Source organism: Ambystoma mexicanum, chromosome 5q (assembly GCF_040938575.1).
Source record: "Ambystoma mexicanum isolate Mex_15411 chromosome 5q, UKY_AmexF1_1, whole genome shotgun sequence".
NCBI lineage: Eukaryota > Metazoa > Chordata > Amphibia > Caudata > Ambystomatidae > Ambystoma > Ambystoma mexicanum.
Genome location: NC_090933.1, coordinates 908,801,152 through 908,817,765, shown reverse-complemented (window position 1 = coordinate 908,817,765; position 16,614 = coordinate 908,801,152). Strand labels below are relative to the sequence as shown.

The following is a 16,614-nucleotide window of genomic DNA, read 5'->3' as shown; positions in this document are numbered from 1 at the left end:
TGGTGGTGGATTTTTCGATGCAATTTGGTATGGCAGGGGCGGGTAGCGGGTTGGCACGGTGCTTGACCACTTTGCAGAGGGCTCTGCTTTTCTTGTCAGCTTCTGCTATGGTGTTCTGATGGTAGGAGGCCTTGGCTGTATTGATGAGTTGTCGGCAGGTTGCTTGGAGTTCCTTGGGGAGCACCAGGTTGGATGGGGTCCTGCAGCGGCACCAGGTTTTCTCTTGTTTCCTGATGACTCTATTACTGAGGTCGAGTTCTTGTCTGTACCAGTGTGCTGATGTTTCTACTTGCAGGTGTGTTGTTTCAGAGGGGTGTGTCGGTCGATGGAGGCTGGAAGGGTGGCTTTCAGTGCTTCCAGTAGAGAGTCGCAGTTCGGTTGGGGTTGTTCGGTCCATGTAAGGTATAGGTTGGCGAGGTCTTCTGTGTCTTCATCATCCAAGAGTTTAAAAGTCATTCCTCATTTTAATCAATCAATATCCACATCAAAAACGCTCAAAATGTCATACAATTATACACCAATTATCAAAAAGGTAGTAACATTTTGTAACAAATCGATCTGAAAAAAATATAACACATTTTATTTAGAGTTTCATAATTAAAATACAGCAATAACATCATATTGAGAAATAAAGTGCATAGATATTAAAAAAATATTATAAAAACAATAGTCTTGTGACAGTTTGTCCTTAGTAATAGGACCTAGAGCGGTAATTAGGCTCTATTAATTACAAAACAACATAGGAATAATTTAATGGTTTTTTGTTGTTTACAGACTTTGATAGTATGGTCACATAGGTTTCTAGTTGATCCATGTTAAGATGGATTTCTGAACTCTGACCTGAAGGGGCAGAGGTTCAGAAGGCCAGCCTAGTTTCTTGGAACAGGGTAACCTCTGGACAAGCCAGATCAATCAGGGTAGCTATGGCAGGCGGTCAAGACTAAGTCTCAGGAGGGGTGAGGGTGACTGAAGGACCTCAATGAGCACACAGAGCAAGGACACTTACAAATTACTCCAGCCAGGTGTTATATCAAAAATATAGACACATTTATTACAAGACCTTTGTAACATAGACCATAGCAAAAAGAATCACAGTAACACTAAGTGTAAACCAACACAACACTTTCAATACAATGTATATACAAGACCATTGGGGTCTAAAGGGTAAAATGCACGAAATATGTCAACAACCTAGATGGGAAGGAAACAGGCAGTGCAGATAGTCTTTAGGCCCAGTTCGACATCGAAAATACACCTAAGAGGCAGTCCAAGCCCTGAGAAGAGAGGAGCCTTGTGCTCAATAGTACATGTGATGCAAACACACGCAGATGTTCGAATGGGCAGAACAGGGTCTCTAGCAGCTCCAGAAGGTGGATGAGGCGATGCAGAACAAGTTCCCACTATTCCAGAAGGACCTCCACTTGAAGGCAGAGACGGTTCGAGAGTTCGGGATGGAGTCGCTATTTCGCAATAGCAGTGGAAAGAAGAGGGGCCCCTCAGGGGCCACTCGTGCATAAATAAGGGACCTTGCGCTATGGGCCACCGTTTGGGGTATTGAGTACTCACCGGTCCCTGGCGCAAGTGGACCCAAACTTCAGCAGGTCAGCCCACTTCGCTTGCAAGTTTGAATGCGGCAAAAAGGACGTCTGCACCTTTTAGTTCCTGAGATACAGCGATGATTCCCAAACGGGACAGTGGTGATTTCTCCGCTCTGAGGGGATGAATCGACCCATTTTCACTGCAGCAGGCTTCAGGAGCAAGAAGGTCACAAATGTAGCAGACTTGCAAAGGATGTTGCCGCGGCAGGGCAACATGGTGACCGCGTTTACTCCGGTCCTGGCGCACTCGTCCCATTTCAGACAACACCAAGTGTACGGAATTCGGTGTGAGGGTGCCGGGGACACAGAGCTAGCAGTATACCAAGTTTTGAGGGCCTCCTTGAAATGGTGGGGGTGACAGAGCAAAGCAACTGGGTAAGCTGGTCAGTCCACTGGTTGGCCCAGGGACACTTCTGAGAAAGCTTACTTGAAGGGTTTGATGAAGGTGCCGAGAATAGTTGGTCCCACTATTCCAATGGGTCGAAGTGTCTTCGCAGACCTTCTAGGACGACCAGATGCATAGGGGCCCACGGGCAACAGTGGGTTCAGAGTGCCAAACCTTCCAGCGGGTCACCAGCAGTTCGACTCAGCTTCATTGTTGCAGGATACTTAGATCCTATCCTTTCTTCAGTGAGAACTCAGGAGATCGACCTGGTAGTGGTGTTTTCAGCCTCTTCTTATCCAAAGTTCCCTTCGCGCCAAAACGGAGAGGACCCAATGGGAGATCTGCTCACAAACACACACTCCATACGTGGACCGATAACGGATCACGGTGGTCCCAGTCATTCATGGCACTCCAGACTCTCTGGCACCCATGATGTGTATTGGAAACAGACGTTCCAGCCCACATCCGGGAGGCACACTCACAAGGCATGCAGAAGCCCGCGAAAGCATTGGGCTTCGCGGGAAAGTGCATGACCAAATAAGGACTGACCGGGTGAACTTGACATGGGGAAGGTGAAGGGGCAAGATGGCCAAAGGACAGGACAAAGAACCTCTTGGCATGGCCATTTTGGAGCCAGGCCACTTATTTGTGCCAAATGTGGTTAACACGGTTAGCATGGCAGGAAAGGGTTAAAAATAATGCGAAAAGATAGCTGCCACCCGTTCTGTCCATGACACATCTGCACAGTTCATAAAAAGTCCATCGAGAATATCTAGGGCCTTTGGAAATGACTATAGACCCAAATGTGCTGTATGGTAAGATACATTGCACACTTGTTACATGTTGCACAAAAGTTGCAACATGAGGAAAAGACTAAGGGAAACAAAGTTTCCCAGTACTGACTGTCTTAAGGGCATGTCACTTTCCCCATAATAAGTGAGAGAAAGCCCAGAGGAGTGCAGCTGAAGGCTGTGTTTCTCTGGCAAAGTCATTCAGTGGTGTCTAAACAGCCGCAAAAGGTTTGGAGGTTGACACATGGAGGGACAATGACATACAATTATGAAATCTTTCCTAACAATCCAATGCTAGAAAACACAACTCAACATGTTTCTGTTCTCAATGTGAGTGAGGAACATTCATCAGGAGGTGAGTCACTTTGACTAAGGGTACGGTAAAAATACACTTAAAGTATATTTGTTCTTCTCTTATTGAAGATTTTTCCAAAAATTGTGACCGCTGGAACTGTTGACAAAGAACATAAAAAACACAGTGTAAGCTATAATTGCTAGTTTTACTGGTTACAATATTATGTTGGATGTGCTATGAACAGGTGTAAAGTTACCTGTTGCAGCGAGTGAATATAGTCCTTGACTGGGTGGTCCTTATGAATATGGGGTTCCATCTAGAGATTAGATCTCAGTTATTCACAGATTCAGATCTAGAAGATACATATAGATTTCTGTGAGGACTGTGTGTTCTTTAAAATTTCAAACTTTCTCTCTTTGCTCTCTCTAGATTATCTCCTTAGCTTACCTTAAGACTGATTTGTCTTAGTTGGTATAAAGTAGCTCATTCTGTGGCCTGCTGGGCGCAATTTAGGTTTAAAAACTGGAAGGTCTTCCCTGGGTCTTTTTATGACCTTATGGAGTACTGGCATCGCTTAACATGCTGTTTAAATGCATGTGTCTACGCTGTGGCAAAGAGTCGAAGTTTTAAATGTCTTGGTATCGGTGCTATATGTTGATTACTCTATCGTATACGGAATTGCAGAATTTAATAGAACTACCTTTAATTGATTTAATCCCCTCCAGAATAAGGTAGGGACATCACTGACCAGTGACGTTCTGGGTTTATCCCTACCAGTTGAGTATACAATTATACACACCATGAATATTGTGATGAATGCCTGGGTTTCGTTCCTGCTTCCAGGCAGGGGATCTTTCCCATGGGGCTAGGGAGTTGAGGCTGCTACCTGAGATTCCCCCTGGGGGTGGTACTCAGTGGGAGGATCCCATGGGTGGGGACCCCTCTCTGTGAGAAGTGAAGACAGTCCAGGGAGAACGCGGTACCCACACTATCATGTTGCCAGACTTCTATCTCCCAAACATACCAATAGGGATCAGATAAGCCCATCCTCCCTATCTCCTCTTTCTCCTAATAATTTCCTTATAGATGTGCATCAGGCAAATAGTACTGTGACGAGGAGGGAAGAGTGAATCTGGATGACACCGAAGGTACTGCCACGAGGAAGAGCAGGATAATGATGAGCTCTACGTAGAACATATACGAACATGCTAGCTATTGGAAGCGAAAAAGACAATCCGGCATAAAAACCAATGAAGGACTCTTCTCGTTGTCAGTCCAGCCCTGGAGCAGCTTCACACTGGCGAGCGGAGCAGCGCAGAGAGGACACGCTGCAGACCCAAAAGCCAAGAATGAGTAAGCAGGGAACGACAAGGTGGAGTAGAGCCATGATGTACATGATTGTTGGGAGATCTGGCGTCCAGTGCAGAATCCAAACCAGCCGAGTAGTCCGGGTGAGTCCTGATGCGCAGTGAGAAACCAGCGTGATGGAACTGCTGAAAGCTGCAAGAAGACTTCGAGAGCCCATGGAAAGCCACAGAAGCTTACCAGTGATGCCGTGGCCCGGTTCCCTCATGGACCAAGAGCAAAGGTACGCAGAGGGGGACCGGGAAAGCACAGGGAGACCCCTGAGGCTGTCGCTGGAAGGAAGTGCAGCTTCATCTCCCTTGACTGAGTGGGACCGAAGAGAGAGACCAGTTGAGAAAAGAGGGGTGAAGGAGCAAACAGACCCAAAGAGAGACCTGGCAGGATAGCAAATCAGGCCTAGTGAAGAGACATTATAAAGCTAAAAGAAGGGTCGAGGACTCGAATCTTGAGAGGCCAAGAAGTATAGAAGAGAGAGACCAGTTGAGAACAGAGGGGTGAAGGAGCATCCCACAGAGACTCAAAGAGAGGCCTGGCTGGATAGTGAACTGGGCCTAGTGAAGAAACAATACAGAGCTGAAAGAAGGGTCAGGGACCCGAATCTTGAGAAACCGTGAAGTCCAGGAGAATAGATCCTTTGGTACAAGTCACAAGAAGCCCAGTGGAAGGGGTGCACATTTTGCGCAAAGGGTTAAAGCATCTCTTAATCAACCTGGATAATTGTTTATAGTTGTACGCTCTCTTTCCTCTCGTTCCATGGAAATAATTGACCACATTGGGACCACAATTTGCTCTTCCGGGTAAAGACGGTTGTACAGTCATTTGCGGTCTCTACTCCTAATTTACCTCATGTGTGGTACTCCTTTCCTGTTTTTATTCCTAAAGAAATTATTGTGGCTATGGCAAAACTGTAATCTGCATCCTGTAATAATCCTATTCCCCTTCCCATGCTGAAGGAAGTTATGCCTTTGTTAGCTCCCCTGATCACACATGATATCAATTTCTCATTTAGCTCTGGCCATATTCCTTCTATCCTGAAGCATGTCATTAGTATTCCTCTTCGCAAGAGACCCTCTTTGGATCTGTCTGTTCCAGATAATTTCCGCCCCATCTCTTTACTCCCTTTTTGGATGAAACTCCTGGCATCGCTAGTGGTTCCCTGTCTTAGAGTTTTTTTGGCGGTTTCATCCATTTTCTACCCTTCTACATCTGATTTTGGTCAGGGCATAGCAGCGAGGATGTGCTGGTCTCAGTGGTTGATGATATTTCGCACTTGCAGGACCAGGATGGCATGGGAGCGTCTTTGATACCATCGATCATACTGTTCTGCTTGACCGCCTCTCTGATGCCTGCCTCTCAGGGGATATACTGTCCTGGTTTAGTTCTTTGTTATCAGACCGGACACAGTCTCTCTCACAGTCTCTCTCTCTCTCTCTTCCCTCATTTCTTTCTGCTCCTACGTCTCTCACCTGAGACAGCCATCTTGCCGATCTTGTTTAACATTTACATTCGGCCTTTGACCGAGCTCATCCTTTACCACAGATTTTTATTTTATTCTTATTTCGATGACACCCAAATCACCGCACGTTTGGACCGTGTGCTGGACGAGACTGCGCCCATACTGAGAACCTGTTTGGCTGCCATGGGGGAATGGATGTGCAACAAATGGCTTAGGCTGAATAGTGACAAGACCGAGGTGCTAGTTGTAGGCCCTCCCTCTGCCACGGCTCTCTACGCCACTTTTTTTGGCCGCCTTCTCTTGGTCCTTTTCATGCCCTTGTTTCAGTTGTGAAGGATTTGGGGGTTAAGATTTCCCCCACCCTCTCTGCTGGTAACCGGATTAGTGTTGTGTGCCAGAGGGGCTATTTTCATCTTAAAATCCTGTGCAAGGTTCTTCCGTTTATACCTGCTGACGTTAAGACGCTGGCAGTTGCTCTTTTTCTGGCGCAATTTGCCTATCTCATCCGGTTTCTTCAGGTTCTACAGAATTCCACAGCTAGATTGGCTATTTATACTCCTAGACATTATCACATTTTTCCGGTACTTTGACATGTGCACTGGCTCCCTGTTGCCAAGCGCATTGATTTTAAAAACATGTGCTTGGTTCACCGCACGTTCTATGGTATAGGCGCAGAATATTTGCAGCTGACATTTTGTCCATGTAGTCCTGCTTGGCTCCTGCGCTTGACTCATGCTTGCTGGGTTTTTGTGCCTTTTGTTACATTTTCCCATATTGGTAGCTGAGCTTTTTCTATTGTTGCCGCTAGGTTATGGAATTCTCTTCCTGTGGCACTCCGTAAAATGAAGTTCTACCTGTCTTTTAGGCGCTTTGTGAAGACATACTTGTTTTAACCTGGTGGGTTCCTTGGGTAGGCTCCTTTCTGATTGCTGTTTAGCGCCAAGATGCCTCTGGGCGAATGTTGCGCTTTATACATTTTTATAACATAACATAACAAGAGATCCTTTGGCACATGTCATGAGAAGTCCAGGGGGGGAAAGAGATCCTTTGGCACAAGTCACGAAAAGACTATTGGATTGGAGAGCCTGAGAAAGGCTTGGGGAAGGGAGACGCCTTCCCAAGGTTTTGGAACTTGAACATTGGAACTTTCCTGGGAAGGTCTTGAGAGAGACAGACCTCCTCCCCAGCCATGGGGAACAACACATGAAGAGAAGGGAGATGCCTCCCCAAGGTTGTTTTGGAACCTGAACATTGGAACCTTACTGGGAAGATCTGGGGAGAGACAGACCTACTCCCTGACCACGAGGAACAACACATTAAAAGCCTAAAGACAGCTAGGGAAGAATAATATTCCCCCACCATTTATGAACTGCCTGAAATATCCCGTAGGAGGGAGTCCTCCTGTTATAAGCAGGATCTATTCTTAGTTATAGGTTTTCTGTTTAGGTGTAAGGGACATAGGACAGTGGACTATTCAATTTTGACAGACATTCTGACATCTGTCTTAGTTTTGTTTGAAGCAGCGAAACCCCTCTTAGTTATAGGACTAGGCAGGGTCTTTATCCTTACTTTTAAGTTCAACAAATGTTCATGCCAACAACATGCCACCTTTGTGTCCCCCGTCTACTAGTGCACCCATACAATATGCACTATCCCTTACTAAATAATCAATATTTAACATATTTCATATTAAATAAGGACTATATCCCCACCTTGCTTGTGATGCATACCTTCAACAGACCCCTTTTCTTTTCCACCTGCAGGCATAGCTATCAATTCACACGCTTTTGGCGGGTGTCACCCACCTTGTAAACAGCGGACTCACCCGCCAAGCCTCCTGCACGCCCATTTGTTTCAATGGGCCTATCACCTGCCAAAAATATAATCGTGTGTTTTCACCCGCCTTTGCAATACAAATGGTTGAGAGCTATGTGCGGGTGATTACTAATGCATACATGTCCAACCATGGGCCTCCAGTTTACAAAACACTGAACCTAAAAAATACACAATGCCATACATATTTCAGGTGCTGAACCTTTACAATAGAAGATATAGAAAGTGTATGCAAGTCGTGATTTGGGGCGGATTCTTCCCATTTCTATTACCATTGATTTGAACAGTAGGAATAATGGCTTTGTCTCCTTCATCAAGTGTTTTTTTTTGTCCCTGTGATGGATTGCCATCAAAAGTTGTGAAAGCCCTAGATTTTTTTATTTCAGCAGTTGTTCTCAGTTTGCTTAGAATGCCAAAAGCAGCACAGTAGGTCCTCTAGCAGGTCAAAGGTGTTGCGTGTGGTCAACCCGACTCAAAGGCATTGTGAGGTATTGAAACAGGATTGCAGCTACTCCTGGGCTTCTGGGTTGCTGGAAGTCCCAAGTCCCAAGTTACCACCAAGGCAAAGTAAGTCCTTCTGTACTGCACTCACGCTCCAGGGAGGTTGGCTTTCACCTACAGGGGGGCCTTCACCGCTAGTGATCTTGAGCCTCGTTCTAGTGCAGCCAGCAGTGAGGCCCTTGGTACAGCAGCAGTCACCACCACTGCTCCCTGTGCTCCCTGGGGATGGTTGACGGACAGAGTTCTCCTCTGCCCTAGATGCCTTCTGAGTTCTTCTCTATGACAGAAGACTTTGGAATAGACTGCACTCCCAACAGTGGTCCAAAGGTGTATCCTATTTCTTTTAATGATCAAAAGATTAATGAAAGAACAAGGGGTTCCTCCTCAAAAACATCACAGGGTATTGATCCAAAGCAGACCTGCTGTAATCGGTCCAATCCAGGTTGTTGCAAGAAGTGCCCTTTTCCTTCTAGCATCACACAGAGTACATGCCCTGCAAGAAATGGCAGGGACAGGAAAACAAAATCATTCCTAACAGAAACCAAAATGGTGGGACTCTTCTTGCGACCCACCTCTCCACTCTGGATTGTCTACCTCCACCCCCTTCCCAGGCATGCTGACTTCAAAGAGACTCCAGTGATCAGCCTGGTGTAAGAGTGGCATTGTTATATCAGTGCTGCCTTTGAAGAACCGGTTTTGAAGAGACCTCCTGGGATAAGTTTCTTCTCCCTGGGTGAAGGTATTTCCCATTCTGCAGGTGTCATGGTGCATGCTCCAAAACACTTGGAGCTGGCGGGCCTTCCCCAATCACTGACACCCATCAGGGCTTATAAATCCCCGAAGGGTAGTCCAAGGACTTCCAGGAATCAGTCCTGGCGCCGTTGGTGCCAGGCTCATAATGTTTCATCTGGTAATGCACTACATGGGACTACATACAGCCCAGTCAAAGGGGGCTGAATCATCTGGCTTATCCTGGTTAGTGGCTGTGGGACTACTTTACCTGTGATTGCAGAATGAGGCTGGAGGGACTATTTTATAGGAACTAGTTACAAGGCTATTTAAACCACACCCTGCCGACAGAACACTCTTTGCGTTATTCTGTTTCTGGAACTTCCATCCATCGGAACCTGAGAACAGAAGAAGAGAAGAAAGAAACAGGAATTAATACTGAGTTTTCGACCTTACCTGAAGGATTCCATCCGAGCGGCCGCTCCTTCAGCTGCTCTTCAGTTCGCCGCACCTGCAGAAAAGAAAGCATCTGCAAGAACAGCTGATACTCACCCATAGACCGCTTCCCTTGGGATTCCTCTGCAGCGGTTCCTCCGATCGCCGCTCCGGAGCCACGCTGCACCTGTTTGCAGGAAAGAAAAGAACACAGCAGGTTAGTCGCGCACGGGAAGAAACCATTATAGAGACATTCAGCACCACTCACGAACGCTATACTCCCCCGCATAGAATCTGCTCAGCATTGAAGGACTAGTCAAATCTTCATTAAAAAAAACTGCTCAAGACCGCGCCTGAAAGAAAGGTGAATACAAGGTTAAAACTTGGGTAATAAAGACATTTAAGCAACTATTGCAAGCATCTATTGGTATAGAGACTTACCTCCTGAGTCAAGCAATTCAAGACCCCGCTACACCCCCCACAGGATCAGTGAAGGAACTTGATCCAGGGAGAGACTGTCACATTGCGCCCCTGCAAGAGATCGCAGGACGGAGAGTCCACCACTAAACAAACCAAGGTGAGGCTGAAGCAGAGAGGGGGCATCAGGAGGTTACGGAAGGTGGGAACTCAACCCCGCTCCTCACGGTGCTAACATCCTATTTCGACCTTGTAGGCAAAAGCATTCGGGGAAGTGACAGGGAAGGAGAAGTCGCGTGCAAGTCTCTCCATTCAGCCGAGTAACGCCAGGGCAGACATCATTCCTGCATCTTCGAGCAACGCCCCCGAGGAGACCAGGTGAGCGTGACAGCAGGGGAATCAAAATATGTAGCCAATATACAACTCTCTCATCAGATCACCAATCTGACACTAAAGTGATATCAAATTGATGTGGCTTTATAACTGTGTACACTGAGCAATCACCATGCTAACCGATCTGACACTAAAGTGATATCAAATTTATGTGGCTTTATAACTGTGTGCACTTAGCAATCACCATGCCACAACTAGGCCTGACTTTTGTTTAAAGATGTACATACCACCAGACTGACAAACGCTTAAAAGTACTATAATTTAGATCAGAGGCACAGAAGGAACTATGCAGCTGCCAGGGATGCACATGTGACCGTTGAAGCTGCTCTGTGCCACAGCAGAGTTGGGGCTCAGGGTGCCTGTAGGCTCTCTCAGCAAAGGCATGTATTCGTACTATAATTTTGGCATGGAGCATTTATGAAATTGGGGGTTCGATTAGCATACATTCTTTCAGGAAGTTACTGGAATGTATGTTGCTTACCTTTGTATGACATTTCCAGTATAAGAGTACTGGCTACAGCATTCATTCATGGTGAATGAAACACATTGGCCTGTGGGGAAGTTTGATAGATTTTGGGTTAGTTGTTGTAGGGGATAGTAGCAATGGCATGCAATGAGTTGTCATAATTTTTCAATAACTCAGTTCACTGAACTTGTCACATGAAGTCTAGTCAGTGCTTGAGGTCATTGGGTTATTTTACTTGTTCATGCTATCAGGTCAAATAGGACACACTGATCATGGATGCCGAGTCACAATGCACGTCCCAAAAACAAATATGCTTGCCCAGTGCTAGATTCCACAGCCAGGGAGGAGTCTGGAGAGGGGGTTGAGATGAGTGCCACTTGTCATGCCAGTGCGCACTACCACAGAACTTGGATATGACCTTAACCTCCAGTTGAAATATATCCGGCAGAGATCTGCCGGATATTGAATAGGCTGATGCAAGTAGGCTGCATGGCCATGTCGGTTTATCCAATTAAGAAGCAGCACAGATACTTTCATCAGTTCTGTGGAGGTAAACATGATTACATTTGGACTGCAATTCATCTAGAAGTTTGGTTCCTTATCCTTCTCAACCAATATATTCCCCTGATCTTCAAAGACTACAACTGTATCTACATCCTTTTTGCAGCGATCGCCTGTTACTTAACCCCTTGTGTCACTTGGAACCTTACGGTAACACTTGGAATAATGGCTCCAGGTGCTGTAGGAGTTACCAACAGATCATTTTGTTAAATGTTACCACCAGGGCCTCTTCACTGGTTTCACCAATCCTGAAGAAATCTGGTTGAGAGGTCGATGCTACTACCAACCGTCATTCTGTATCCAACAGACCACTTTTGGGTAAGACGGGATAGAATGTACTATGTGCCAGCCGCAAACCTGTGCGTAAACTGATGGCTTTGTCAATTGTACTTACTCTGGTTTGCAACCTGTCACACCAGCAAGTCCACCCCAGTTTGTGCAACAGATTGTTTTGCTCATAGACGTAGACAAGAACTGTGTTTTTATTCTTGCCGTTGTAGACCTCTCTGTGGCCTTCAATGCTAGAGACGATTGTGCGTGGCAACTATGGCACACAGGGTATGTGGGGAACTTTTCTTTGCTACGTTGCTTTGTTTCTCCCCCCTTTGCCCATTTGTGTAACTTATAATCTGTGTTGCCCATTTCGTTGCACATCCCAAATTCACAGAGGTGTGCACTTGAACCACTGCTGTCACACTTGCATTTCTAGCCTCCAAAAAATGACATACATTCTTTTTGTTTACAGTTCCCAATGACCGGTGCCATTTTGAAATGCACTCCCAGCGCCCACGTGGGTGCTGGGCTATGAATAAAGTGTCTTACGCATTTCTTAAAGATGCGCAAGTACAATAAGTGCATCTTTTGCACTTTTTGGTCTTGGGCCACCAATCAGTCAACACAGGCATCAACTGTCTCATGAGCATTGAAGTCGGACATATGAACTCGAGGCACCAGTGTAAGTTCGGGGGTGTATTCTACGACTGTGCTGATTAATTAAGAAAGTATGATCGTGCTGCCAGAAAGCTTCGACCTGGCTTATTCAGGTCAAATGCTTAGGGGGGAGTAGGGGAAACTACGCATTCCTCCGTATTCCTTTCTTGTCAGCTATCGCGAGAGGCAGCTGAGCTCCTTGACTTTTTAGCCGCGCGCGTGTTGAATCCTCGCGAGTGCGTGGAGACTTCTGAGAAACCCACAGCTCGCTGTCATTGAAGTTATGATGGATGCTGGCAAATGGGGGCATATAATGAGGTGTGCGCAGTGTCGCTCTGGTTTCTGAATCCTATTTGTCTTTCTCAGACAGATGGGGTCTTTGTTTATTTTATTTTCCTCAGACGCTGCCGAGCATTTCCCGCGGCAAGTGAGCAATTTATGTTAATTCATGCCTGAAAGCAGAAGTGGGGCTTGACGTTGTTTGCACACTGGAGCAGAATCAGATACAAAGGCAAAGCACTCGGGGTCGATCATCCTGGAACTGTTATTTAGTAGATGTTTTATCTTTTTAATGTAGACGTTTTTATGACCCTTTTCACAGAAAAGGCGTGACATGTAGAGTGAAGGTGGTTTGAAAGGGAGAAAGAAAGTGAGACTTTAAGAAAGTGGAATTAAACAGAAAATGAAAGAGTACAAAAGAAATGTAGACGGGGAAGGAAGGAAGGAAGGAAGGAAGGAAGGAAGGAAGGAAGGAAGGAAGGAAGGAAGGAAGGAAGGAAGGAAGGAAGGAAGGAAGGAAGGAAGGAAGGAAGGAAGGAAGGAAGGAAGGAAGGAAGGAAGGAAGGAAGGAAGGAAGGAAGGAAGGAAGGAAGGAAGGAAGGAAGGAAGGAAGGAAGGAAGGAAGGAAGGAAGGAAGGAAGGAAGGAAGGAAGGAAGGAAGGAAGGAAGGAAGGAAGGAAGGAAGGAAGGAAGGAAGGAAGGAAGGAAGGAAGGAAGGAAGGAAGGAAGGAAGGAAGGAAGGAAGGAAGGAAGGAAGGAAGGAAGGAAGGAAGGAAGGAAGGAAGGAAGGAAGGAAGGAAGGAAGGAAGGAAGGAAGGAAGGAAGGAAGGAAGGAAGGAAGGAAGGAAGGAAGGAAGGAAGGAAGGAAGGAAGGAAGGAAGGAAGGAAGGAAGTTTTTGTTCTCTAACCGAACCTGGTAGCTTTATTTAAAATATGTGTCTTCTGTAATTTACGTTGAAACCTAATGACACGCATCACTGGAACTCAATGGGACTATGGGAACATGGAGACAAAATAATGTTGACAGCCATTGTACAAAATGTTAATGAAGAAAAGTGGTCATGTCTAACAAGGTCATTCATGAGGAAATGTTCCGTGCATGCAGGGGGACACCAGCGCGTGCACTTCCATGCTGCTGGGTCCTGAAGCAATTGGAAGCATTTACTCTTTCCTTTTCCTTTCCGTCTTTTGAAAAAATTTTTACTGCTTGCAAGTACTCTTTGCAGGTGCATTTATTCATGAATTTCTATGGAATCCGCCTAGTTATTATGAGCAGGTGCAAAATCGAGGTGGATTCCTTTGGAATTCATTAGTTTTAGGCCTGTATGAAAATCAAAGGCGAGGGGTCAGAACAGCAGAGACCTTGTGCTTGATTCACAGAAGCGTTTGATAATGGCGACATCCCATAGGGAAACGCTCTGGGCATCAGGCCCCTTATCGCCACCGTGTGCCCCTCCTTCGCCTCGTCAGGGCTGGAAAGGGGGCGGAGAGGCACATTAAGGTGTAAAAACATTAAGCTTTGGTTTTACGCTCAGATTTACTGTTGCACCCCATGTAAACTAGCCCTTTTAGAGAATTATCTGTTTACGTTTCTCCCGGTCAGCCTTTAGTATGGGTCCATCATAAAAACACAGGAAATGTAAGAATTAGTCAACATTCTGGGTCCCTTGCTCATTCATGCCTTTCTTAATCAAGGCCTCCCCCATTTTCTAATGAATCCACCACCTGGCCTACCTTAAAGTAATACCAGTCTAAAGCTCATGGCACAGTCCTTGTCACTGGTGTGTGGGTGTGATGGTGTGTGTGTGGGTGTCTCTCTCTCTCTGGTCCCCCGGGGCGACACCCATATCCAAACACAGGGGTCTTATTAACATCCCTTCTTTGTTTAGCAGACCCTGGAAATGGCAAGCATGGCTGTACACAGTCGCTTTATCGACCGATGATAACCTAGACAGCTCTTTTGGAACAGTAGTTCTTATTCTCCTTAACCATCTCTGGAAAATGAGAGTAATTAGCTCTTTTGCTTCTGCTCTTGTTCCTTGGCTCCAGGTTCCTGACTCAAGCGAAGCAGCTGTACAATGCCACCGAAGTCGTGCCAATTAACTTTGTGTTCTTCACGACCAGCGCCATCATCGCAGGTAGGCCTTTGCCGCTCTGCCAGACACTGAGAGCCAGGTGACTCTTACATGCTTCATCTGAGATTTAAGACGCATACAGCTATCTTCTGATTCCCTTGCAGGTGTTTCGGACAAACTCATGCTGTGCTGGGCAAGACACCAGATACAGCCACGAAAAGCTGCACAGACTGGCAACAGCAAGGGGTTCCCAGTCTTATTAGCAATGAAGTTTTACCGCAGATTTGTTCTACCCCACATTTTTATAGTGAAATGTTGCCGCAAAATGCAGAGGGCTGTTTGGGTGAGGCAATATGGGGTTTGGAGTGGGTTGGTAGACTGGGCGGGCGGGACCCCCCTCCACCCGAATTTTGTGGCAAGAACAATTGTCAAAGCTATTGTGGAAAACATACAGCAGTGAAAATCCTTCAGCAGCAACACATAGAACCCACAAAATGGCGTAGACAGAAAATAGCCATCTTTCTCAGTGGGATGACTTTCACAGCGGGCTACCTCTAGCACCTTTGCTTCCTAAAGTGGAAGCTTTCAGTGTTGTAAAATAGTGGTGGCCATGCCTGGCACAGGTCTCCGAGGCAAGTCAATTTGCCTCCTGCATTCCATGTTAATTGTGCTCTGTTTTGGAGTCTTTTATGTCCCAACTTCTAGCATTATCCGGGCCTCTTGGCATTTGGGGACCTGCAAAATATGGATTGGGTTGGAGTTGTTTGGAGTTGAAAGTTAATAGGAGTCGAAAGTGGACAGCGAGGGAGCTGTAACTGTGGTTTTGATGTGTGATGGTCTGATGACACAGTGCTTTGTGTTGGTATGCCTATAGGTGTTTTTGACTGGCAGTTTCTGATGAGGTCTGGCCTGTGCATATCCTAAAGTTGCAATGTTTTGTATCAAGAGTGAGTTTGTGCAGAGCCCCAATTAGGTTCATGCATGTCATGGATTTTGAAGTTGTGGTCATGGATGTTCGGCACAGAGTGTTTCAGTGTTGAATATCATGTGAGGGTTTGTGGTCTCAGTTAGGGTGAGAGTCTGTAAGGTTAGTTTGTATTTAGTATTGGAATTGGGCCAGGCAAGGCCACAGAGAAATGCCACTAGTGCCCTTTTTCTACCAGGAGTGCAGAGCCTAATAAATGGCATGAAGGGAATACCAGCTGGATTCCATTACATAGCAAAACACAAGAGGTGATGGCTAAAAGATTTATAATTAACAACCTCTGGCATTGCTCTGGGCAACCCTCCAGACCATCGTTCTTTGCCTGCCAAGCCATTACAGAAGAGTAAAGACCATGTGCAAATATGTTTGGTCCCACCGCAAAAAGGGCAGTCCAGCCCAAACTGCTAGGTCACATCCCTTCTGCACGAGACCACACGCATACCCAGACATGTTTCGGCCTTGATGAGCATCATCAGTGAGGAGTAGCTTGGGTCTCTAGGCCCAGCAGGCACGGAACCCTCTTCTGGGAATACCCATCCCACTAGGGCTGACTATAGCAAAACACAAGAGGTGATGGCTGGAAGGTTTAGAATGAATCTTAACCTCTGGCATATACATTATATATACAGACCACTTGCAAAAAGGAGTGGCACAACATGTTGACCACTTCTGGAGTAGAGAAGGCTCTGACCAGACAACAATGGGTGAGGGTATGAACTACCACCTTCAGTAAACTCTGCTGCACCCACATGTACAGGAAGATCAGGCTCTCAAGTGGGGTGCATTGTACTGCAGCAGGATTTTGCTGTGGGTCTGTGCTGCACAAGCTTTGTGCCAATTAATACTTTTATTGGATCTGGTTGTACATGTAAATCTACCACAGCGTTTTCCTTCACAATGTACATACGTGTTCCTGATGCTCATTTTGGTGTGTGTTGTCCTACATTCTGTCAAGTCGTGTGGCAGTTCCTGTGGCTTTGATTTTCTTTGTTTTTTTATTTTTGGACAAATAAAACATTGAAACTGCTTAAAAGACAATTACTAGCCTGCCCAATTCTAGTAATTTAGGAGCTTTGAGAAATAGGGGTGAACTTGATGAAAACAAGCTGCAGCACATTCC

General features: G+C 46.0%; 1 protein-coding gene across 1 annotated transcript in view; it reads left to right on the top strand.

Moving 5' to 3' along the window:
* The window catches only part of NIPAL2 (NIPA like domain containing 2), a 690,092-nt gene that overhangs the window by 573,173 nt on the left and 100,305 nt on the right, over window positions 1-16,614 (top strand). Inside the window, exon 8 of the mRNA XM_069621416.1 lies at window positions 14,484-14,572. Within this exon, the coding sequence (XP_069477517.1) occupies window positions 14,484-14,572 (89 nt within the window). The remainder of the gene's footprint in view (window positions 1-14,483; window positions 14,573-16,614) is intronic.